Genomic DNA, 25,926 nt, shown 5'->3' on the forward strand with positions numbered 1-25,926 from the left:
TTCCATGTGAATCCATGACATGAGGCAAATTCAGTGCCTGATAATTCATGTGCATATTTTGGTTGAAGACACTTTTGGGTACAGAAGGGGGGGGCGGGTTTAGAAAAAGGGAACCCACCAAATGGTAAAAAGGAATAAACCCCAAGGTTTTTGCATATAAGCAGTTAGATTTTTGTGCTCAGATCATTTTAAAATAAGATTGATGCTTGGCATTTCCTTCAAAACTGAAGTGTGATGAATATAGCAAAATAGCAGTTGTCTTCGTACTATGGAGTAGTAAACCCTTAAGAGCTAAAGAGAATAAGGTGCTTAATGAGTCCGTGCTTAAGTTAATCTCAGCCCTTTTCAGAAAGGTGAAGCACTTAGCAAGCCCAGTTAGAACTGAAAGGGGAATGAAAGTAAAGATGATGGATTTCAAGATAGGAAGTGTGGTTCTGTGTCTTCTTTTTGGATCTAAAGGTAAGCACCACTTGTGCTTGTGGGAATTTTCCATTTCCTCCCTGTTCCTTGTTACCTTCTATGAACAGACAATGAATGCTCTAGGTTGGACATAGACATTTATAACTGGTGTGTCTTTGACAGCATTGTTTCTGTCTCTAGGGTTACCAGTGTGTTTCATGAATAGCATTCAACGTTTTAAAAGATGCTGTGTCTGAGAAGGAAGGGCAGCAATGATCATGATCTAAAGATCTTGCCTGGGCTCACGCAAAGGGCTTGTACTAGTCCAGAGGGCACTTTTGACAGCTGACTCCTAGTTCCATATCGCATGTCCTTTTCATTTCAGAAATAATTTCCCAGGTGCCATTATTGCTGCCAATGAAGAAAAAAATTAGGAAGTGCCACTGAATAGATGAGTAGAATTCTGAGTAGACCTGTTTATATTAGCACTATAAAGATCTCTTGGATTCACAGATCCAGTTGCATAACTGTCTGGGTTCTGACAAAATAAAATAATATTTTATTGTTAAGATGGCGTGCCATACACACACAATTCCAGCTGATCAGTAACCAAAGACAATGTACGATTCCTGACAGAAAGTGCATTTTTCTAAAAGATTTTTCAGACTGCCAGGATGTGTAGGAAAATCGCAGATGAAAAGGCTTAATTAAAGCCAATCACATACATATACATTATAGAGGAAGGAAGAATTAAAACATACAGTTGGTAAGTAAGTATTAAACTTTAATATCTACAGAAGCTAAAAAATGAATCTGGGACCCTTTTGACTTTAATTCAGCTTTTTGTGCTGAAGTCATAACATTGAGACTCAGATTTACAGATCTTGGTTCCAGTCCCAGAGGTACAAGTTGGCTCAGGAATACTGACTTTACTGGCTCTGTACCAGCCCCCACGCTTGCACATTAAAAATCTTCTTTGAATAGTTACATGACCAATCTCTGATTTTCCTGGCATACTTGAGCCAAAACTGGGATTATTTAGCTCAGGTTTCAGGTGACTTGCCTATTGGGCAAAACCTCTCATATCCCATCTTTCTCTTTAATTGTGCTGGATGTACTTTATGTTCTTTCAATAGCTAATATTTTTGTAACACTCTGTGTTTTGTTTCTCTTATTTTGGAAACCTTCCTATGTGAGCAAATGTCATGCTTGCTCAAAGCATCTGGGTATGGATTTATTCTGATGCGGTGTCTCTCAGCATTGCTACTGGACTTCAGTGGTGTTGTACCTGGTTACGTACATCTGGATAGTTTTGAGGAATATATTTGTATGCATATAATACTAATCATGTTTTCCACTGCAATTATTCCATTATTTTTGGTTAGTATATAATGTCCTGGACATTTTCCCTAGCATGTATTGTCAAAGGCTTTCACGGCCGGATTCAATTGGTTCTGTTGGGTTTTCCAGGCTGTGTGGCCGTGGTCTGGTGGATCTTGTTCCTAACGTTTTGGCTGCATCTGTGGCTGACATCTTCAGAGGTGTATCACAGAGGGAAGTCTGTTACACACTGTGTCCAGTGTGTAACAGTGGAACACGCTGTGTGTAACACACTGTGGACACTGTGTAGCAGACTTCTCTGAGTGATGTACCTCTGAAGATGCCAGCCACAGATGCAGGCGAAATGTTAGGAACAAGATCCACCAGACCACGGCCCCACAGCCCGGAAAACCCACCACAACCAGTTTCCCTAGCATGTTCGCGCTTTATTGGAGTGATTCAACATTCTTCAGAAGAATTCCCATCATTCTCTTCATGCAGAGATAATCTTAACTTGCCATTGTAAGAGGTACTGTCAGGTCATTCACCTAAGCTGGGAACAATGATCTTGTTCTTTGTAGTAACCAGCTTAGGAGTTCTTTTCAGTTTGGTTTGAAGCTTAGAGAGGATTCCATCCCCTGCTCTCTTCATCTGATTGAGTCTTTTATTTATGTTGTTCTATAGTACCATGCATGAAATTATAGGATATGCATATAAATGAAGTATTTATATCTAATACCAGAACACACTATTTTCTGGCTTCACAAAGACTGCCAGGGCTAGATTAATATGCAAGTGTAGTGTATTGCAGTATAAGGTCTAAGGAAGGGAGTGTATACATTGTGTAATCAAATTTACTTTGGCCAGGAAAACTCTGTTCTATTGCCTGAGCATGTAAAAAGCCAATTCAGAATGCTTCACACACTGCACAGGTCATACTCATATACTGCATCTATTATTTTATACTGCAGCTTTTGAATAGGTCTATGTACCCCGTACATTGCATGTATTAATTCCAGCTATGCCAGTAAAAAATTATCTCTGTCTTAGTTATAAAGTTATAAATACTGCAGTATTCAGCTCAAACCATCAATAAATAGGCACGAGTTCACATTGTGGGTGTGAAGACATTGTGTCTGAACACTGTAAGAATTCTTTTTACCAACAATGAAATACTTCAACTGCTTCTAGCCCACATTTTGAACATGCTGATTAGAAAAAGGAGAAAAAGATGAGTCTGAATAAGAATCTCTACTGCAATGTGATTTTTAATAGTACCTGTTACTTTTGACACAATGTTCAGAAGTATGTGTTTTACAGTGCAATCCTTTAAAATGTCTCCTTAGAATTTTGCTGAATTCTGCTCAGTGGGCTTACTCTCAAGAAAATGTTCTTAGAATTCCACTGTTAGTAACTGTGTAGGTTGAAGATGTGGAGGAAGAAGAAGAGTTTGTATTTATGGCCCGCCTTTGTCTATGGTAAGGAGACTCAAGACAGCTTTCAAACTCCTTTCTCTTCCTTTCCCCACAACAGATAACCTGTGATGTAGGTGGGGCTGAGGGAGTTTGGAAAGAACTGTGATTAGCCCAAGGGCACCCAGCAGTTTCATGTATAGGAGTAGAGAAACCAATCCAGTTCACCAGAAGAGTCCGCCCCTCACAGAAAGATGTACGGAATAAAACCCGGACTGTTTTTGCATGGCGAAATTGTACCGTTGTTAGCACGGGGAATACCCCAGTGGAGCCTGGAATTCTTCATGGTCCTCAAAGCTGCACTGGGTCTGTCCCTGCATTGCACCATCATTTTTCCTTTTCCCCGCGACTTTCAAAAACTGCCAAATTGGAGGTTCTTTTGAAATGCCCCTGTGTGACTCCGCTTGCCGATGTGTTCTTCCGCTGCTGTAAAAACACCACAGCAGCAGAACAGGGGCCATTTTTTCCGCCTCACCGCTCTGGCCTGCCCTACCAATTAACAGGCACTGGGTGTTTAACAGAATTGGCGCCCTGCACACCCCGCTCCCCTCGATCTAAAATCTTTGTGCATTTTGAGAGGATAGACGCCCTGCACACACACACACACACCCCGTTCTAAAATCCATGTGCGTTTGAGAGGATCGGTGCCCTCCACCCCCACGCCCCAACTAAAATCCACAGTTTCTTCCTCTGTGTTTTTGCCCCTACTGCAATGAAAGCCATGTCTCTTATCAACACAGGAGTTTTGGATTCAGAGTCATTTAAAACTAAACTAGTGAAAGTGAGTGGGGAATGGGGGTGGGGGGGGAGAATCAGCCAGTCAGAACGTGGGAAAAGGAGATTGTCCAGGCATGTGTGGAAGAGCTTGCGGAAGAGCTTGCAGTGCAAATGGAAAAGCCCTGGGCTCATGCGGAAACAGGTGGGGCATAATGCACCATCCCTGCCTTGACTCCTGGGAAGAACTGGGGAGCTGTGGGGAATCAGAAACAGGGGGGAAAGCCCTGCGACATGTAAGCTCCCGGATCTACCCCGGGCATTTTGACCATGCAAAAAAGGCCCCGGTTCTCCAGATTATGGTCCACCACTTTTAACCACTACACCACACTGGCAGGATACCCAAAGCAATTTAGAGACAAGATCTTTTCCCCCTTTTTTATATAAATGAAAGAGAAAACAACATGCCAGTCACTGTAAAAGCCAAAGATATATCACAGTGTTATTTATCTCTATGCTTGTCTGCATTCAGGGTCTAAAGACAGTAAAATTATGATAATCTTATATATCCTTTATAAAGCTTAACTGAATCAAGTGCTTCATAATCATATCCCAGCCTAATCTATTTCTCTGTTTTAGCACTGATCAAAATTCTGGAGTGGAAGGGTTGAAGAGGCTGCATGGGGCAAGGGGTGGGGCAGAAATATTTCTACTTTACTTTTCCCCTTCAATCTCTAATTTTTGTTCTTTTAAGAAGTGCACTGCATGTAGAAGAGAGGATTCAGTGCAATCATACAAGCAGTCTTGCTGAGTCGGATAACACTTTTCATTCATTAATTACTATGCATGTGCAAAAGTTTTACTGGACCATAATCAGTACAGTGCTGGATGAGTTACAACCTGAGAATGGAGTATGGGCATTGGTGCAATGAGAGGTTTTATCATACAAAGGTGACAAAATAGGTATTTTGCAACATAGCTTATTTTAAAACTATCTGCATGTAATCTAGCAATGATGTGCTAGTCTTTGTTCTTGGGCCTCTGAATCCATTAGACAGAAACTGATAACTGTATATCATGTGCAGCAATTATTTGGCTACAACCTCTAATGATGATAGTGTAGCTGTCTATTTCAATTGGCAGTTGTAGACATGTGGGCATTTGCAAATCACCCGGTACTCTCTCACAGCTCACGTGAAACAATTTGGACCCATTCTAAAACATCCATGTGCAAGTCTTGCATAGCGCCAGAAAGTCCAAATGGTGCTGTATAGGACAGAATGTCCTTTTCTTCAAACCCCTTCCCTGATCATTCCCAGCACAGTTATTTAAAAAGTGACCTTCCATACAAGATTCTCAAAATACTATTTATAACACAAAAAAGACTGAAAATGCTCAAGAATTTCAAACTGCATAAACAATCCACTGTAGAGCAAGATGTCCCTCTCTTTAACTTGTTTCCAACAACTATCAAACAATTCAAATACCATTTCCATATGTTAATCAAGCTCATCTGATATGCTCCTCTCCATGGTTTGCATGATTTGACACAGTAGTTTGACATAATTTTGCTTCATATGATTTGACATGGCTTTGTGTGCCTGATTTTTCACAGGTTTGTGAGAGTTGTTTTTGATCAAACTATCAAAATTGTTTTTCCCTGAAAATCAACCTGTTTTATACTTTTTGTCATATTGTCATTTGTATTTCTATGCCTTATTCAAAGGTAGAATTGATTTCATTAGTGTAATGTATGTTGGCAAGGGAATGGTGACTCTTGATTGACTTGGGATAGCTACAGGTAATTGTGCTGAGGAACCTCCTATAAACTCAGTGTTTGATATAGGGTTGCCAAGTGTCCTCTAGCTATTGGTGGGGGGTGGGGGGTAGAGTTGCCAGATCCCATGCTGGGAAACTCCTAAATATTTGGGGATGGAGCCTGGGGAGGACAGGGACCTCCGTGGGATACAATGCAATATAATTCACCCTCCAAATCATGCATTTTCTTCAAGAGAACAGATCTCTGTAATCTGGTGATGAGCTGTAATTCCAGGAGATCATCAGGTCCCACCTGGAAGATGGCATTTCTAGTTTGGTAGCCTCAACCATATGAGAAGTTAATCTTTTGTGGCATTGGGCTATATGTTTGTCTAAATTAACAGTAAAGGAGTAAAATTGATCTTGTCATGTGGCCGGAAATAATATTTCCAACAATAACATCTCCAAGAAGAAGTATTCTTCATGAGATGGTAAAAATCCTACCTCGTTGCATTTGACAAAGTTATTATGACTACAATTGAGAAACTGTGAGCTTCAGGTCATAGCAAGCCATAAAAGTCACAGAGAACAACCAAAAGACAAACCCATAAAGCAAACTTGTCTGATCCTTAGTGGTCCAAATTTAAATCATGTGGTTCAGACATAACCAGCAGTTTCACTGATAATTTAAAAAGGAAATTGTTTTTAAAAGAGGTATAAGAGAAAGCAGTATCCAAAACATTAATATTGCATCTAACTTTGTGCGTAGGGTTGTCTGGCGATCAGCAAGTAGGGTTGTGGATGAGGATATGGAGGACACTGGTTGTGGCACCATGTAATTTCCAGTAAAAAAAAAAAAAAGAAAGCTCCAGGAATCACAAAACTCTATGGCTTGGAGCCGCAGTGGGAATGGGAGGCAGGGGATCTGTTGCCTTTGCCCAAAGATGGGATGGGAACTCCAGGCATTGTAAACGTTGCCCCAGTTTCCCATCTAAGTCTTAAAGCTTATAGGCTATTCGACCAGAAAAAGACAGCAACTAAACAAAATTTAGTGCTTCTTATTATTTAAGACAATGTTTAGTATTAGCTGTTATATATTGTATTTGTTCTGTGTCTCATTGTACACCGCCCAGAGCCTTTCGGGGGTTGGGCGGTCCATCAAGACCAATAAATAATGATGATGATAATAATAATAATCATGTTAAATTATAATTAGGGGAGCAAAGAAACTTTCTATAAAATGAAGATCCAGAAATGTCTCTCTCAGATCAGGATAAATTATTCAAGAAAGGAAGAAGAAAGTTTGGATTTATATCCCCATCCTCCAGGAGAGACCTGATGTTCTCCCAGAACGACAACTCACCACTAGACTCCAGACATCTGTTTATCTGGAAGAAATGGCAGCTTTGGAGCATAGACACTATGCAATCATATCCCCACTGAACTTTCTCTCATCCCAAACTCCACCCTCCCTAAGTTTCACCCCCAGACAATAGGGCAGTTCTTCAAGAAGTAGTTGGGTGGAGTCAACATTAGTGCAAGCTGGCAGCTCCTGCCTCAAGGGAGCTAGAAGCACCCACCAGGAGAATAGGAGCCACTGTGGCAAGCTTAGGGATGCCAACCTCTATATTGGACCTAGAGATCCCTTGGAATTTCAACTGATCACCAAATGGCAGAGATCAGTTCCCCTGGAGAAAATGACTGTTTTGTAAGGTAGAGTCTATGGCATTATAGCCTGCTGAGGCCCCTGCCCTCCTCTTGGAGATGGAGGAGGAATTCTGTTGACAGAAACAGTATCCCTAGGGGGAAGGGTTCTAACAGAACACAACACCACTACTTTGGGCCTACACTTATCCATTCAATAAAGCTTTTGTTAAGAGCACAGTTGTTTATTGATGCCCTCTGAAAAGTGTAACAGAAGGAGTCATATGATCCAGTCTGATACAGCCTTTCATTTTTAGGTTTACTGATTAAAAATTAGCCTCAACATTTAAAGTAATCCAAGTCCATTAATCAACTGAAGCTTTGCTGATTGATCTACTGACTTGGACATCACTTCTAACAGTGATGTACTTTTTCTGAAGACTTGGTTGATGGGTTTTACTCAGACTCAATTTTTGAAATCACCATATTTTGATTTGGAAAGTTAGATTAACTGCAGACTAACAAGTGGCTTGGCTTTTTCTAGGGTGTAGATCGCTTGGAATTATAGTTTGTCCCTGAACCACAGAGATTAGCTGGAGAAAATGGCTGCTTTTGAGTGTGGGCTTTATGGCATTGTACCACACTAAGGCCCTTTCCCTCTCCAACATCCACACCCAAATCACCAGGAATTTCCTAGCTGGAAGTTCTCAACCCTATAACCTTCACCAAGCCTCAATACTAAAATTGCCAACCTCTAGGTGGTGGCTGGAGGTCTCCTGCTATTACAATTGATCTCCAGGTATTATACTCCATTGAAGTTCCTCCTTTACCCGAACTCCACCCTCCTCAGGCTCCACCCCCTCTCCCAAATCTCCAGGTACATCCCAACCCAGAGCCAGCAACATTACCCAACACACATGCACAACACACACACACACACACAATTAAGATAAAAATAAATGAGTGGTTAAAAATCTGGCCTGGGGGAGGGGACTGACTTTTCCTTCTCTGAGTCTGCTGGAGCAGCAAGGAAGGCCAGTACCCTCTGGGACATTGTTTAAATGGTTGATTGAAAACTTTATCCATAGCTAAGACATCCTAGAAGTTTCATAATCTAATTGTGGCCTGAGTTTGGATGCAAGACTGTCAAAGTTAATCACATAACCTTGAAACACCACATTAGCTACTCTCTGGGTCCTGACCCCCTTGTATCAGACTCATTGACAATTGTATAATTTATTTCATGAGGACTGTCTTTGCTTCTCTCCCTTCCCCCTCAAAAGCAGCCAACCAGAGAAAGGTATTGACTAAAAAGTGTCAATTTGCCTGGTGTCTGCTTCCTATGGCTAATTAATTCAATTCATGATTGGAACATGTATTTGCCGCAGGACATAGCTAATTTACACTACCAGATTGTGATTAACTAGTTTTGAATTGATCGAAGATGAAGGCACGTATAATTTTTCCTGCTGAAGCAACTTTCATTTCAGGATTTCTGCTTCTGGGGAAATCCACTGTGTAAGCCTTCGTGAGAAACATTCCAAATGGATCCTTTGAAGTAGAAATATATTGATCATACAGAAGGCATAACCAAAAGATATGCACAAGTTTGTCTTTCTGGACTGGCAGGCTGAGGTGGCCTACTTCAAGAACTTGGGATAGATTCTGGAGTGTCCTTAAAAGACAACAGAATGTCAGTGATACAGCTTACAAGTGTAAATTCTCAAAACAGTTTGTAGAGGAGGGAAGGTACGGTGGAGCAAGATGTGGACCAAAAGGACAATATACTGTTCCCCCTTCTGGCTCTGAAATCACTGTTTTCATCCTGTGATTCCTAATGCTCAAAACCCCATGAAGGCCCTTGGGGCCAAAAGAGGAGAGTAAGGCTTATTCTGTACTCCTATTAGTCACTCTCAGATTACAAATTGTGAAGGACAGTCCTTGTTTGAAGTTACAGGATCATTGGGGGGTAGCTGTCCTCCCTTTTCCTAACCACTCTCTTCACACTGCTCCTTTCTTTTTCTTCTACATACATGGATACTGAAATGAATGTGTTTTGTTGGTTTTTGCATGTTCTAAAGTATGTCTGTGGCAGCAAATTAATATTAAATTTGTTTTTGTTTTATAATCACGTATTTCTACAGGATAGGCTGGACTCCATGTAGAACAATTTACTTCATATCCCAATAAACCATTATACATTTGCTGTTTGCCAATAGCTTTTATCATTATTTCCTTCTTTGAAATCAGGGCTGCTTGTACGTAGACAGCATTTTGCATTCATTGATTGGCAATGGATTATCCACACAGAAGTTTCTGCACACTTTAATAGAATCATAGAATAGAACCATAGAATTTCTTCCATCAGCCATAATTTTTTTTAAAAAAATTTCCCCATGCCACCAAAGAACTTTTTTCAAAAAGGTAATTGCTGGGGGGAGGGGGGAGGGGGGGGGAAATAGCATTTTAATGCTATAGTACTTACTTTCCTTAAAAAAACAAATTAAACCCCCCAAATATCCTTTGGTGACATAGCAATTAAAATGGCAAATGTGAAGGACTGAACTGAGAAAACAGGGGGAAATGGAGCCAATATGGGCAAGACCTTCTAAAATTATCATTTTTTCATATGGATGGCATTCTAATATGTACTGTCTCAAATTCTTTTTTAAAGGATCATACAAAAGCAAGTTTAAGAAAGTACTTGAAGTGTCACAAGGTGAATCTGTATGTCAGAGAAATTATTGCTGCTCTTGACCTTGCAGCTGTATTACAGTTGTAAATGCTCTGCTGAACTCCAGACTTTGCTTCTTGAATATCATGGAAAAAAGAGCTTATGTGACCATTGAGGTCAGTTGAATTGAGACACCAGAAACTCTAAACTGTCCGTGAGGTTCATGTCCTCCCAGTTTTCACATTAATATTCATCACAGAGAAACAAGTGTGTGTGCATGCATGCGTGTATGAGAGAAGCTTGTAAGTCAGTCTGTATAGGGCGTGTTCATCCCACCAGGCCTCCAATGAGCTCAGAACAAAGTATATAGTTCCCCCTACCTCTGTTTTGGCTCATAACAACACTATGAAGTAGATCAGACTGACCCAAGATCCCCCAGGAAGCTTCACGGTTACAATAGGATTTCTGAGGTCCTCATCTGTATATGAAACCACTGTACCATTTCTCATTCTAACCAGTATACTGCATAGATGTATAGCTCCATTGTAGGGGGGTTTATCATCCACATAGGAACAAGGCAGTTTACTAATAAATGTAGTGCTGATCTTCCCTTCTAGCCATTTACACTAAGGACAAATCAGATTGGCAATGAGGTATCAGGACATCATCATGTTCCTTATGCAATTTCCAAGTGCTATAATAACTCAAGGAGCGCAGACAGTGAAAACAGGAATTTAACCATCAGGAGATGAGAACTATGGATTGCTGCAACTTGCTCTTTTTTTGACATTGTCTTAAAAGTGGCTGAGTGTGAAAATTTTGTGCAGCCTTTATTCAAGACTTTTATATGAATTTAACTTTGGTGACATGTTACCTGAGAGAACGGGATGTAACACAAAATCTCTGCAGGCCCCCCTAAAATAAGTGCTTAGTGGAGTGCTCTTTATCTAGGATCCACTTACTTGTTCAGATAAATGTTGACAAACTGAGGACTTTAATCTCATCCACTACTGTTTTCACACAACTAGAGGATAGCAGCAGCTACATTTTGGCCCACCCTTTTTCAGTTCATCATCCCTTTCTTCTGCTATGCAAAGAAGGGGGCGGGGGAGCTTTGATCAATCTCAGGAGGTCATGTACTCATATAGGTTGTACTGAGGGGCTGGACCCACTCTTGGTTTCTTGTTATCAATCTAGATTGCCATGTCTGGACTAGCCACTTTAGAGTGCAATGCACTGTTTTGAGTGGGGATGCTGCAAACTTAACAGGTCCACAACAGCTTCAACAACACAAACATATATTAATTACCAAACAATAATGTTTAAAAAATCTTATAATCAGTAGGTGATTGATTGATTGATTTGCTTATTATTTATATGATTGGTTGCCCTGTGACATGACAGGTCTGTGAGGGAAGGTTGGGAATATTTATTAATGTTATTTGTTTGCTTAAGACTGAAGGCAAATTAAACACAAATAGGTATCTGATATATTTACACCATTTAGGGTTGCTGGGTCCCCCATCGCCACCAGTGGGGATTGGAGCTGCCCGCTCCAGGTAGTCAGAAGATGAGCTCCAATTCCAGGAAATCCCCAGATGTCACCTTGAGACTGGCATCTCTTAACATGACTATTTCTCTCACCTGTAAAGAAATGTGTTTCTTTGTTGTCTTGTTTATTTATACCCCCTTTCTTCCCAGTAGAATCCAAAGCATCATTATCCTCTTTTGCATGTTATCCTCACAACAATCCTGCTTGATAGGTTACGCTGACAGTCTGTGATTGGTACACAGTCACCCACCAAGCTTCCAGCCTGATAGTCAGCAATGTAACCCTTAACTTGCTGTGTTCCATTTCTTTTAGAATTTTGATCCCAGCTTGTCTCACTTCCAGTACTGAAGCCTGTGCTACAAAAAAAAAAGTGATAAGATGCAGAATGCAGCAAGTATAGAACTGGGATAATTGAGGAGGCGGGGAGGGGAGCCTTTGCCTGCATGCTGCATTTTTACTTTAAAATAGACTCTTCTACCACTTTCTGACATGTGAATTAGTTGACTGGTACAAATTTAGAAGGGACTTCCTCATGATACCCCTTTCCAGTATGGCAAAACAAACTAAGCCTGCAGGGTAGCTTTGCAAACTGGAGACTGCCTGTACAAATCACCACATGCCATATATTCCACCTATGCCTGATAGAATTTTATTGCTATGTATTATTTGTGCCTGTTCTATCACATTGCCAAATTTCTTGTGTTTGCCCAAACACTACCTTCTGCCTGTAAAACAGGGGCTATTTCTTGTTTTGGTCTGAAATTTGGAGCATGAGATTTCTGTGCCTGAGTATGTCATCCCAGTTGGATGAAATGAGATATAAGCAACAGTTGGTAATACATGTAGGGGGGAAAGAACACAAGCTCACTAGCTAATACTGACTGGACTATTGTTACATTCTTTATATAGAGTTGCTCTTGAAGACTAGAAGTTGGTTCAAAATGCGGCTACCCAGTTTCCCCATGAGTTTCCATTAACCAAAACTAATCAATGAAATGAAGATATTTTGTTTTGGCTTCCATTGTTTTAGAATGTATTACCCTTTGTGTACCTTAATGGTTTGCATTGTTGTCTGCAAAAGGCTTCCAAATTACAGTTGAACAGCATGAAAAATTTCAGCTCTCATCCCTTCAAATTCAAACCATGATTTGCCACTCCACTGCAGAGCTCCGCTACAGGCAGAATTCTCTTCAGTGAAGGTCCTTCAGGTGTTCATCCCTTTGTGAATGGGGTGTTGTCTTATTTGGTTGTGTACTGGAAGCTCTCATGTGCCCAAGATTCGTTGACCCAGGCCAACTATTCACAGTTTATAAAGGTTTATAAAGGTAAGAAATTGGGTCAAGCAGTTAAAAAATAAGATGGTGGATGATCTGTGATGATGATCTGTGATGCTTCCCACCATTTTTTTAAAAAAAACCTACTAGTCATTTCAGCACAAGTTTTTGCAAAATATCTTGCCACCAAATGCTTTTTTTAAAAAAAAAAATCCACAGTTTTTCCTCTATTTGGTTCTGGAAACATTTTATCTTCATTTATCTACCATTGTTTTCCTGAGTACTTCAAGCATGATTTTTTAAAATCCATTTCTGAGCCAGTTTCCCTTGAGCAGGCAATCATATTGAAACCATCATAATTTCTCCACCCAGCCAAACACCTGGCCCTCACCCACATCCCTGTGTACTTGCCAAATCTTCCCTTCAGCCATTTTCTCCTTCCCTTTGAAAGGAATTCTATTTTTCGCTCTGTTATATTGCATTAACGGTATAACATTAAGGCTAAGATATACATTGTGTCAGCAGTTAGGAGCCAGTAGAAGTTACAAGGGAAGTTGCTTTTGCAGGACAAAACTGACAAAAGACGGCCACAGTAACCATGGCACATTACTTCAGCTCTAATTTGGCAGAAAAATCTTCTGGGGTGGGAGGTGGGGGGCTGTGTATTTCTATTCCTTCTGATAATGGGCCTGTTCCAGTCGGGTTATTTGGGGAGCAGCTTCCATTTTGTGTGGTAGTTTTCAGTGGTAGAAATGGAGAGTGAGACATTTTTGAATTGCACTTCCATGTAACTGCTCAGTAACCCTATAGCCCCAGCACAAAAGAAAAAAAAGGGAAGGATTGTTCTTTTGCATCATAGTTTCCAGAAGTAGTGTGTGGAATAAATGCAACTGAAGAGTCTAGGAGAAAAACGGCAGGTAATGAAGATTGCAGAATAGACACAAGGTTTATCACTGGGAAATGTGTGGTAAGCTGTGCTTAGGAAAAGGCCACTGATGTGCATGGCCCAAGTCACAGGGGAAGAGTTTAGGCTCAGCCTTTTCCACGTGGTTTTCTTAATAAAAGTGGATAAAAATACTCTGCTACTGTTGTTATCTCATTAAAGAAAAGAGAGGCAAAATCAGTTGCTTATTATTGTTCCTTAAAAGGACTAATGACACAGTATGGTGGGTATGAATGGTTCGTTGTGGTTATGGAGGAATTAAATCCTATTTCTAATCAGGCCTGTGTGGCCTGATTTGAATCTGGGCTTTACATGGCTGTAATTTTCCTTTAAAGGTTCTTGGAGATCCATGATCTCTATGTTATCTACTTTAACTTAAGAAAATTACAATCTGGATTATCCAGGAGTAGAGGGTAGGAAGGATCCGCTAAGTAGTCTCTGCTAGTAGCTTTCTACCAGTGATTCTTATTATTTTGCTAGCTCAGAAGAGGCAGCTCATATGGAACACATTCTGTTTTCAATTTTCTTTTGTGACTACAGTTTGACATCCATCGCACTGCAATATGTTGTGTTGAATGGGTGAATGGGGTTTTAGCACCTTTTACAATTCATTGCCACAACTTGCAAGTAATTGCTTTAACTGTCATTTTCTTGTTATTTCTTCCTATCTGTCCTGTGCAGCCACGCTGGCCTTGTCACCTGCTGAGGTAGGTGCTTCAAGCTTATCTGAATGTTCTCCCGATGCCTTTTGAAGGTTTTCCTGTCTTGTGCTAAGTTCTCCACTGTTCACCAAAGAAAATGAGAGAACAATAATGTGTAAAATTGGCATTTATGCTTTCAGGTTGTTTAGCCATAGGGTAACTTCTGGTATTTTAAAAACAGAAATATTTAACAACACATCCCACGAGTATTCACACAGCGCCAGAATGCATCCTCCTATCAAATAGCTGCTTTAAACAAACACATTTTCCACAATGCCAATACACTGATGTGGTGTAGTTTGAGAGAGACATTGTACAAAATAGATGTTGCATCTATGCAGAGAGATACATTTTCATCCTGGCTTTTTTCAGAAGGTATCCCTGTAGACGCCATTAAGTTTAGAAAATAGTCTGGGGATTGGGCATTAAACTTTTTGAATTGCTGCCAGTGTGTGCGTTGTCAATTCCCAATTTTCTTTCTGGGTGTGATACTTAGTATAAATGCCACATGTTTTGAATGTTCATAGAGTGATTCTACTTGTAATAATAACCAAAGGACTGTTCTAATTTGAATTGTATACTCTAGTTCAATCTTATTTTACATTCCCTAATTATTTCTTTGGAGACTACAGAAATATAAATGATGACTTACCAGAAGTTGTATCTCATGTGTATAGGCCCTTTTTTTGCCAAGTCGGTATAGTCAAACTGATGCCTGTGAAACCTGAGTTTGTGTAATAATCTGTACTGCTGTGAGGTTCTGGGTGTCCACCTGCAATTTTCTCATTCCAATTATATTGTTGTTCCTTTCCACAAAAACTTCTCATAAATGTGAACTCTGTAGCCTGTTTCTCCTTCTTGTCTGCTCTCCTAGGGGATAGTCAGAGTCCAACTAATGCTAATTTCTATATCCTGCTTAATATTTTGTTCTTTCTCTTGCTTTGAAAGTACCTGTTGTTGTTGTTTTTAAAAAAGCATGGGAAGTCTCTTCTTACACTCTGGTATTCATAGCAACTCTGGTTATTTAAACAACAGTGGAGAAGAAGCTTTGGGGGAGACACTATCTCTAATAACTAATTCTGTTATATCGAGGCTACTAACTTATGGACTATCCATTAAATGTAAGAAATAACATTGTTTTAAGATCTGGAGAAACCAAATATATCAACCACATTTTTTGCTCAACCAAACCTTTTCACAGCACAAAACAACCAAACACAAAATAACATGAAAATTAGAGGGAATGGTGCAACATATCAATGTATCGTACAAGTAATCATGATTAATATCTCTAATAGGAAACTGGATTTCCTATTACTTGCTAATTACAAAAATGGCAAACCAGGCCAACTACATACGAACTAGGTTGTTTGAGATATCTAAGGAATTCCCCTGATATAAAGAAAAAAATAGTTTGTTTTTTTTAAAATGCCCTCATGAAAATTGAGCATGATCATTAACTAATGATACAGTATGGTGGGTATGAAGGGTTCATTGTGGGTATGGAGGAATTAAATCCTATTTCTAATCAGGCCTGTGTGGTCTGATTTGAATCTGGGCTTTACATGGTTTACAGCAGGCAGCCTTGCCCCCAAGCCCCCCCCCCCCTCAGCCTCCATGCAGGCCTCCCCAGGCCCTCCCTGTTGGGGGTGGGGCTCGGCCTGCATGGAGTGTGGGGACGGGACTCAGCAGTGGGCAACCCCGCCCCTGAGCTGCACCCCCAAGCACTGGGGGTGCCCAGAGAAGTGGCTGTCTCCAGGCACCATTTGCGCACGCACGCACGCACGCACGCACGCACACACGCACACACCCCTGATATGCCTCTAGCTTTGGGATGCTGAGGTGGAAAACCAGGGGGACAGGAGCTATTCCTGGAAGCTCCACACTCAGCAATTTTTGACATGTTGAGAAAGAATCTCTGAACAGATCTCCTGCTATTTTAAAATTGCGACTGCCCCCTGCCCAGCTCCAAGTAGGGACTATGATGTGGGGAAAAATAAAGGATTAATGCTTTCCTCCTGAAGTTTTGGCACAATTTATATTGCTCCTGGGCTACTTTGCTGCTTATAATTGCCTCTCAGGTTCTTCAGACATTTTTCTTGTGGGGCAAATAGAAGTCCTGAAGGTGGGTTGAGATGACAAAAAGAAAGCACAGAAGCTGAAGTCTGATTCAGCCATAGATGTTTGCAGTTGATGAAATAGCAGGAAATCTGAAAACATCTCCCAATATTGGGCTGCCAACCTCCAGATGAGGCCTGGGAATCTCCTGCTATTACAACTGATCTCCACATGATCAGGGTCCATTCCCCTGGTGAAAATGGCAACTTTGGAAGGTAGTCTCCATGGAATTATACCCTGCTGAGGGCCCACCCCTTCCCCAAACACCATCACCCCCAGTCTCCACTATCAAAACTCCAGGAATCTCCAGAGCTGGCAACCCTAATTGTCAGGTTGTGCTATGCCCTCAACTACTATGCTACAATAGTCTAAATTCCAGCCTGAGATGGAATTGAATCCAGCCACAACTGTTTTTGCTGCTTATAGCTAAAGCTGATCAGCAAGATCGGATTGCCCTCTTCAGAGGCTTTAGTAGGACTTAAGTACAAGGAATGTTGGGATTTCTCCCAGTATCCCCCATATCAATAATATGGACAATGATGATGCACTTTGAATTGTGATTTACTTCAGTGTCGAGCACTGCCCTGTAGCCTGTATTGTATCCATTTATCTTGGAGCCCCACCCAGACAGTCAAAGAAAATTATCAGTTTGTTGCACATAAGAGTGATGCTGGCTTCTCTATGCTGTTAGGATGACAGACTGGAACACTGGCACAGTAAAGCGTGCAAGTGTGATTGTCAGGGAAGTGCCAACTCAGTATGGTCCACTGGAACAAACGGTCTGCAATGCATGCCAGGTAAGCTGCTTTATCTATGTAGCTTTTGTTTATAGTGTGGAAGCCCACAGACTATTTATACTTGTACAAGGACACTTCCACTGGTTGAGGGCAGAAACTTTGAATTCCTCCTCCAACTGTAGATCCCATCAGTACCACAGGAAGTCCTTTGAACACCGGGGGGGCGGGGGGGGATTTCAGCGGATGACACTACAGAAGAAGGAAGCTGAGAAAGTTTACATATGATAAGTTCTAATACATAGCTGACAGCATATTTTACACCTTCCTAACCCAAAGTATTATACACTCCTTAGCACTGGTCACTTGGAATAGGCTTGTGCTTAGGAATTAGAATCCCAAAGTTAATAAGCAGCCACTGAAGGTGCTGCTCTTGATGCCCTTGAGGCCTGCTATGGTTGCTCTTTGTTGCTCTTAAAGGTTGTGATACCGTGTGGTGTAGTGGTTAAGAGTGGTGGACTCTAATCTGGAGAACCAGGATTCAGTAGTGAATCTGGGGGGGGAGGGGGGACAGATGACCCAAGCGCCACTTTAAGGCATTATGTGCAGTGCCATTGGGCCTGTCCCCCCAACCTCCTTGCCCCAACCCCCCCCCCCCTTTGGTAGGTATCTTTAACATTTTAAGAGTTGCTGCTGGGTCATGGCAGCAGCTGTCTGCTTCCCTGCCCCCTTTGGCCTGCAAGAGAAGCAGCAAGAGAAGCAGCAGCAAGTGAGCAAGGCAAGTGAGTGCTGGGCAATCCCAGGCCAACCACTCAAGTTGACCGGGCTCTCCCTGGCAGGGCAGCAGGCTGCTCTGTTGGCACTGGGCTTCTGTGGGGCCGCTTCTTAGCCCAGCTTGCCCGCTCTTCTTTTCCTTTTCCTGGGGTGGAGCAGGAGGAAGAAACAGGGGAAAGGGAAAGAAGAGCGGGCAAGCCGGACAAAGAAATGGCTGCGTGGAAGTCCAACACCATTATGAAAGAGGGTTTTTATAATGCCATTAATTATTTAGAATAAAATTAATAGAGATAGTGGAAACATTATAAAAATATCGAGGAAGAAATTTGTTTCATGGCCATTTTCTTCTGTTTTTCCAGACGTGCTCTGCATGCATCTTGAGTTTCAGAATTCACCTGTAACAGATGCAAAGGAGCAAAATTTCAGATAATCCCTTAGTATTAAAGCTAGTTGCAGTATTTGACCATCTTAATTTAAATAGTCTTAATTCAATTTATTTTTGTGCTTGTTAAAAATTGTTTTATTACCAAATTGCAAAGTACTTGTTCCATAAGGAGTCCTAGTTTCTTTGGCACCAAATATTAACCCTAAAACAATTTTTAACACTTGGTCATTAACGACTTAGATAAAATTAGATCTTTAGCATTATTACTGATAAAAGTCTCACTTTTTTCCTATTAGTTTTTATTTTAACAATCTTTAACCTTCAAAACCTAGTACACATCCTTAAGGTCAATGGTACCCAAGTTAAATAGTTTAACTGTCTTGACCTAACAGTCTGCAGACATCTGTTTAGTAATCCCTTGTCTACAAGAGTCTTTAGAACAGAAGGTGGCCTCTTAAGTATATTATGCTTCTGTTACTGTGATTACTGTTACCAAAAATAAAAATTGTTGCACACATCTGAGTCTGACACGAAGTGGCGCTGCTTAGTTTGCACTGTGGTGACACTTTCATACATATCATCACTGCCATTTCATGATGGAACCTCTGATTGCTTCTACATGGAGGATTTTTTGGTGCTTCCGCTTCCAAACTGCAGGGCATGCCATTTGGTTCACAGTGATGCTGAATGCAAAACAGTGAAGCCTTGCTGTGTGAAAGCAGCCTCCATCATTCAAAATGTGCTTGTATAAGCAAAGAAAACTCAGAAGTTGCATAATGTCTACATAGAAATGTCAGGGTGCACAATAGCACACCACCACTGTAGTTTGCTTAATTATCTAGGTAAGTATACCTTTTTCCTATTTAAAAATGCTCATAGTTGCATGATGTGTGGATCTCTAATACAGTATGTGGAGGTAGTTATAGTACTTAGTTGCAGTAAAAAATAACAGAGTCTTATAGCATACTGTTGGCCTCAACACCATCAGCCAACAACAAAATCTGAAAATATAAAATTGCTTAACTAAAATGTATCAGTAAACTTCGTTCTACAATAGATCCTAGCCATTCACGGATTTATGATATGATTTCATTTATTCATGGCCTGTCACTTGATCACATGACCATGCTTCGGGGAAGTAATGGTGAATGATAATTACATCACTGTATTATATGTACTCACAATTTACAGAGAACAATACCATGCAATTAGTTTTCAAATATTGATGCACATATAACTCAGAGAATGTTCCTCTATATTGTAATGGAGCTAAGGAAACAAACTAAGATACAAATAACAATTATGCCAGCTAAGCACATTCTGGATTATTTTCACATGTGAAAGGAGGAGCTGATTTCTATTCCACTGAGATACCTGCCACGATGTTTTATCAGGGTTCCCTGTCCCCATGGAATCACATTTCATGGAACCCAGTGGCCTGTAGTGAGGGAGGGAATCAGCAAGAATTTCCTCCTTTCCAGGAGCAGAAAGAGGCCTTTATATTCAAGTCTCTGCCTTGAGGTTCCAGCATATATGAAATAATGTTATTGATGTCTTTTACAATCTGTTAAATCCTACCAAAACTGAAAAATCTGTAACAATTTCAAGAGAAAACAAACTTCATTCCACAAATGCTTCATCCTGTTAGTAAAAGGAAGGTGGGGGTGGGGGTTCTTTACTATCGTCTATAATGGTTTAGACAACTTTGAGAAGATAATGGTGAGTTTTTGGGGAACTCTGGCAATCTTCTGATAAGTGACTTGTATTTCTGTTACAGAATGTCCCTATCACAAACCACTTGGTTTTGAATCTGGTGCTGTTACTTCAGATCAGATAAGTTGTGCCAATCCAGATCAATACACAGGATGGTATACTTCATGGATTGCTAATAAAGCCCGACTTAATGGACAAGGCTTTGGGTAAGCTGAGAGTTATCCTATGTCTCTTAACTATTATTATTATTATTATGTTTCATGAGTATCACAAAATATTGAGCTAAGATGTGAAGTTCCAACAAATAAAATGTCTGAATTGTTGTGCCACTGACAAATGCCCACAATGGGTGAAGTTGTAGTACTCTATAGTTGGCCCCACTTGCATAGCCCCAATTATTGTCTTCATATTCCCATTCTGGGTTCTGTTTCTTGGTGGGATAAGGAATGTAGCACCATTTTGAAGTTTTAAGAGCACAACAATGAGAGAGAACAGTGTGGACTGGCTAGAATCTAGCGCCTGCTTTGCACAACAGTATAGCGCCTTCGACACTGGCAAATATGAAAGAAAAGCTGGAGATCTTCTGTTCTATTTCAACTTTCACCTGAACCACTGCATTTTTCTCCTAAACCTGTCACAGGTGTGCCTGGCTGTCAAAATTTCAAGACACTAACCAGTGGCTGCAAATTGACCTGAAGGAAATAAAAGTTATTTCAGGGATACTCACACAGGGAAGGTGTGATGCAGATGAATGGATGACAAAATACAGTGTTCAGTATAGAACTGATGAGAATCTGAACTGGGTCTATTACAAGGACCAGACAGGAAACAACCGGGTCAGTATGAGATTTTTTTAAAATGATTACTTGAATTTGGTAGAGATTCTTGAACAGAGTAAACTCAGTATCAAGATGAGTGACATTTTTCAAATAAAATTCTAGTATTTAGGGGGTTGGGTCCAGACTGCTGATTCCTCCTTCCTGTTGCAGACTCCCACCATGTCATTCGTCACAGTCCCTATCCCCCAGGGCAGCATTTATTAATTTGTTTGTTTGTTTTATATACCGCCCCTCCCCCAAAGGGCTCTGGGCGGTGAACAACATAATACAACAACAAACAGATGGAGCACATTTCTGGGGGGGAGGGCAGGGGAGGCAGGAAAGTTCCATTCTGTTGTTGGATGATTTAGTCCGTTTCCAATCCATTGATTGAGCTGCAATCCTGCTCATGAAATACAGGGACGGAGGGAGAGGAAACGTGCCTGCTCACGCCACTGCCCTTGTCCCATCCCCACCCCGCCTCCGCCCCTGGAAGAAGGGTCGGGGGGTGATTTTTTTGCCCCCATGTGACACCAATGTCATGCTCCTGGGGAGTGCCCCCCCCCCCCGTTGCAGCTTCGCCACTGATTAAATATGATACAAACTTCACACTTCCAGATAAATCACGTATTTTACTCTGGCCCCTTCTGCACATGCAGAATAATGCACTTTCAATCCACTTTCACAATTATTTGAAAGTGGATTTTGTTATTCCACACAGTAAAATCCAGCTGCAAAGTACATTGAAAGTGGATTGAAAGTGCATTATTCTGCATGTGTGGAAGTGGCCTCTGATCAAGCAAGAAAGATAAATATACATAAACCATCTTCTATATATGTAGCCAATTCAGGTGCAGATTTGTAAACTGATCCACTGTAAGGGCCCAATGTCTAGACATTGTGGCAGCAACAGTTCTGACCCATGGCAGTCAACATCATCTCAGAGAAGAATTCGGCATTTAAAAATTGGGCCCTGATTGGGCCCTTACAGCATTTTTAAATAGACAAGTTCTTCTTTCAAATGGTATTGGCAGCCATGGCTCCAACCCATAACATCTAGTTTGGACCACTGACACTGCCTCATAATGTAGAATAGTGAATTTCTAGTGCCTCAACTGGATTACAGTGGAAATTTCCCCGCTAGTGATATATGAAAGCAGAAGATGAGTGGAAGGCATACCATCTTCTGCTTTCATATATCACTAGCGGGCCCAGCCATGCGTTGCTGTGGCTTATTGTGGTGAAATGGAAAAGGAACAGTAGCAGCAAATCAATTGCAGAGGCCAGCAGTATGTGCTCATGCAAACACGTAGTCTGATACTGTGTGATGTCATTGATGTGTGTGCCCGCATTCCTTGGGGGGGAATGGAAAGGCACCCCTCCCACACATCTAGGCTGGCTGGTCATGATCCTTTACCTGGGAGTAAGTTTGATGGTGGCAATGGGTGTCGCTTCTGAGGAAACCCTCTGAGGGGTGCAATGCAGCCAATCAAAGTATGCCACAGTTGCTGTACCGAGCTTACTCCTGAGTAATGCGCACCTGGTTTTCTTAACTGTAACCGCAGTAGTCTGGGAATCTAGGGTGCCTGGGTCCTCCCTCCCGTCCCTTACATGTCACCCCTCACTCTCTTCCCTTCCTCCCTCACTTCTCTTCCCTTGCATGCCACCCCTCCCCCTATTTCCCTTCCCTTTCCCTCCGCTAGGGTGGGTGGGTCATATCAAGATGCTGGGCCCCCTGCCTCCCCTCCCTTGCATGCCACCCCTCACTCTCTTCCCTCTCTCATTTCTCTTCCCTTGCATACCCTCTCCCTCCGTCCCTTTCCTCTCCCTCCCTCTCTTCCCTTGCATGCCACCCCTCCCTCTCCCTCCCTTCCCTCTCCCTCTCCCTCATGTGTATGTGTGTGTATGTGTTTCACTTCCACTCGAGTTACTGCCTATGTACTGTTTTCACTGCTCATATCTGGCCATCTGAGTGAACATTCTAAGCTGCACGAACATTCTAAGGGTGACAGTTACACACAGGCAGCTGCATGTCCTTCACCATGGAGTGCCAGGAAAAAGGCGTTTTACCTGGGCCAGTTGTGAAATTTTAGGTATGCGAACATCTAAAAACACTCTCACCTGGCTGACTATAGTGGCTGGGAATTTTCAGAGGAATTGGCCCAGCAGTTACTGAGTTATACTACCACTAACAAAAACACTGTTAGCTTTTTATATATATAGATTTCAAAAAGCTATGCTTATAGTGAATCCATTACATTGGAGCAAACTTCTGTGCAGTCTGAATGGTGACAGTCAACAAAAAGAATAACCTGAAAATCTTCTGAATTAAAGATTTTGCATCATTTAAAAACCTTCACCTTTACAGCCTTTACTCTTCATGTACAATATTGGGAGTTTTCTATGTTTAACTTGACATAACACATTTGAAAGTGAGATTATTTGCCTCTACACACTTGCTGTTGTATTAACAAAATTTAGCTGTGGAAAGGTGAGTTTATCTCCCTCAGCAGAATTTAGCAACAAGCACCATGTAATTGGAAGCAATTTGTTTCTAGTGACTGAAGCCATCAGCAGCTTTGCTTGGTAAAGTAGTCATACAAAGTAATTTCAATCAGTCAATTTGTTTCCAAGTTGCCTTACACAAAATTAAAGGAAAGTGAAGACCTTGGTCTTTTCTCAACATCTTCTATAGGCTGATCCCCCACCTTTTCTCATTTGCCTATCTGTAGGTTTTCTACGGGAACTCAGACAGATCATCCTCTGTGCAGAACCTTCTGCGCCCACCCATTGTCTCCCGCTACATTCGATTGATACCACTTGGTTGGCATGTGCGTATTGCCATCAGGATGGAGTTGCTCGAGTGCATGAATAAGTGTGGTTGACATGGAACCGACAACACCACATGTTGGAAAGTATTAACAAGATTATAGAAATACAATTTTAAAATCATGTAGGTTCTTCCTGTACGTAGGATAGAGGCTTTCAATGTACTATAGAAATTATAAGCATTATACAGCTTCCTTTTGCTATGATTTATATCCCTGTCAACTTTGGAAGGTTTAATGGAATTATTCAAACTAAAAATAAAGTGGAGGTGGAACCAGGGCCTAGAAACTTTTCTGCAACAATAATTCTGAAACAATATTGCATGAAATTTCCCCCCTCCCCCTCTCCTTTAAGCACATGGTATTTTACAAGGGTGTTTTGTTTGATATTCCTCACGATTTCATGAAAGCTGAGAATTACTTGTGCCAGAAAGAGAAATATTTTGTGCTCAAGAAAACATTTCGTTTCCCAGGTAGTTTGGTCAGTCCTTATGGTATCTGTCAGTCTTTGCTGATGAGAGTTGAGCTATACTAGTATCCCATCTATTTCAATTTCCTTGAGAGATGTTATTTCCATGTGGTTAAGGGATCCTACTTCCCCACCCCCAGTGCTTCAAAAGGCCTAACAGAATAAATTGATACATCCTTACATGATTTGACCAGTACTAGGCCTTACATTACATTGAATGAGTATGTAAATTTCTGTTGAAAAATCTGAGTTTCTAGCTATTATCAAAGTGATAAATAATATATATATGTACTATCTTGCATTTTTTTCAAGCTAGGTATAGGCCTGCCATATACCTGGTGGGGGTGGGAGATTCCTTGCCCTGAGTTCCAAGTGGTAGCAGGATAAATGTTTCAAAAACTCATTTTTGTGAACATGAATCACTTCCAAGGACAACCAATGACAATAGCTCTAGACATTGCTGAAAACTCTATGGTTGCCATAAAGCTTCCTAGAACTACTGTAATCACTCACAGGTTTTCCTTGGAAGTGACATCATCAGATTATCAATCAGGACTGTCTTAAAAGCATTATGGGCAATGCACTGGGGCCCCTACCTACACCACTACTCTCAGGAATAAAAATGTAAATGGTCGATAAAATTAAACATGCATTTATTGGTTATATTTTTATAAGTTTAAGTCTTGAAAATGAATGTTCTCCTGCATAGTTGATCACCATCATGCCCATGAACACTCTGAGTGCAATTTCAGCATTGGGAAATGCTTTCAAGTTGTCAGATTTTATTCAAGTTGTCAGAAATTATTTTTCTGTACAATGCAGGGAGAGTTTTACAAGTTTCATCAAGAAGCCTGTAGTGCTTGGGATGCTCACATTCATTTAAAAGGTCACCATAATCAAGGTCTTTGTGATGCACATTAGCCAGATGTTCACATTTTTGTTTAGCTCACCAGAACCAATTGTTTTCCATTCACTGAAGAAGGGAAACAGATTTCCGATCAATGAATAAGCTTCTGCACATTTTGTCAGTTCAAAGATCGGAGTCCAGAACAGGAAGGAATGTTTCCACCTTGAACGTTTCACTTTTACTGAGAAGTATCTCTTCTTCTGATCCCCCATATCTAGTAAAATGCACACTTTGCTTTCATTCCCATTTTTTTCCACATAGCTATAATCAGTGGTGGGATCCGAAAATTTTAATAACAGGTTCCCTCGCCAGCCCCCCCTCAGCAAAGGGGGCAGAGGCGTACCTAGGCAAACCTGAGCCCTGGGCAAAACCTGAGTTGGATGCCCCCCCATGGGCAGCCACCCCACCACGACCCCAAAATTTTTTTTTTGCACCAGGTCATTTCTAAATCCCCCTCTCGGCACACACAAATAATTAGTAACCCACGCTTGGGAACTGGTGAGAACCTGCTGGATCCCACCTCTGACTATAATCTAGATTACACAGATTAGCACAGGGCCCCACTGCTCAATGCCCAGCATGCCTGTGCATTTGATGGCCCTGCTTCCAATGCTACCCCACCACCATGTCCCTGGCTGTAACCCTAAAGATGATCCAGTTTCTCTCTATCTTGTTGCCTGGTATTATGCTGGCAAATACTGAAATACACAAGGGAATGTACTTAAAGTG

The 25,926-nt window shown here is 41.2% G+C and overlaps 1 protein-coding gene across 1 annotated transcript; it reads left to right on the forward strand.

The window, feature by feature from the left end:
* The first annotated feature begins 334 nt into the window (after positions 1-334).
* Positions 335-24,936, forward strand: RS1 (retinoschisin 1). Its single transcript, XM_048495192.1, has 6 exons — positions 335-459; positions 14,432-14,457; positions 17,261-17,366; positions 20,240-20,381; positions 20,816-21,011; positions 23,726-24,936. The coding sequence occupies exons 1-6, from the start codon at positions 393-395 to the stop codon at positions 23,876-23,878; spliced, it is 690 nt and encodes a 229-aa protein (XP_048351149.1). The 5' UTR covers positions 335-392; the 3' UTR covers positions 23,879-24,936.
* Positions 24,937-25,926: the final 990 nt, after the last annotated feature.

Source organism: Sphaerodactylus townsendi, linkage group LG04, assembly GCF_021028975.2.
Source record: "Sphaerodactylus townsendi isolate TG3544 linkage group LG04, MPM_Stown_v2.3, whole genome shotgun sequence".
Taxonomy (NCBI): domain Eukaryota; kingdom Metazoa; phylum Chordata; class Lepidosauria; order Squamata; family Sphaerodactylidae; genus Sphaerodactylus; species Sphaerodactylus townsendi.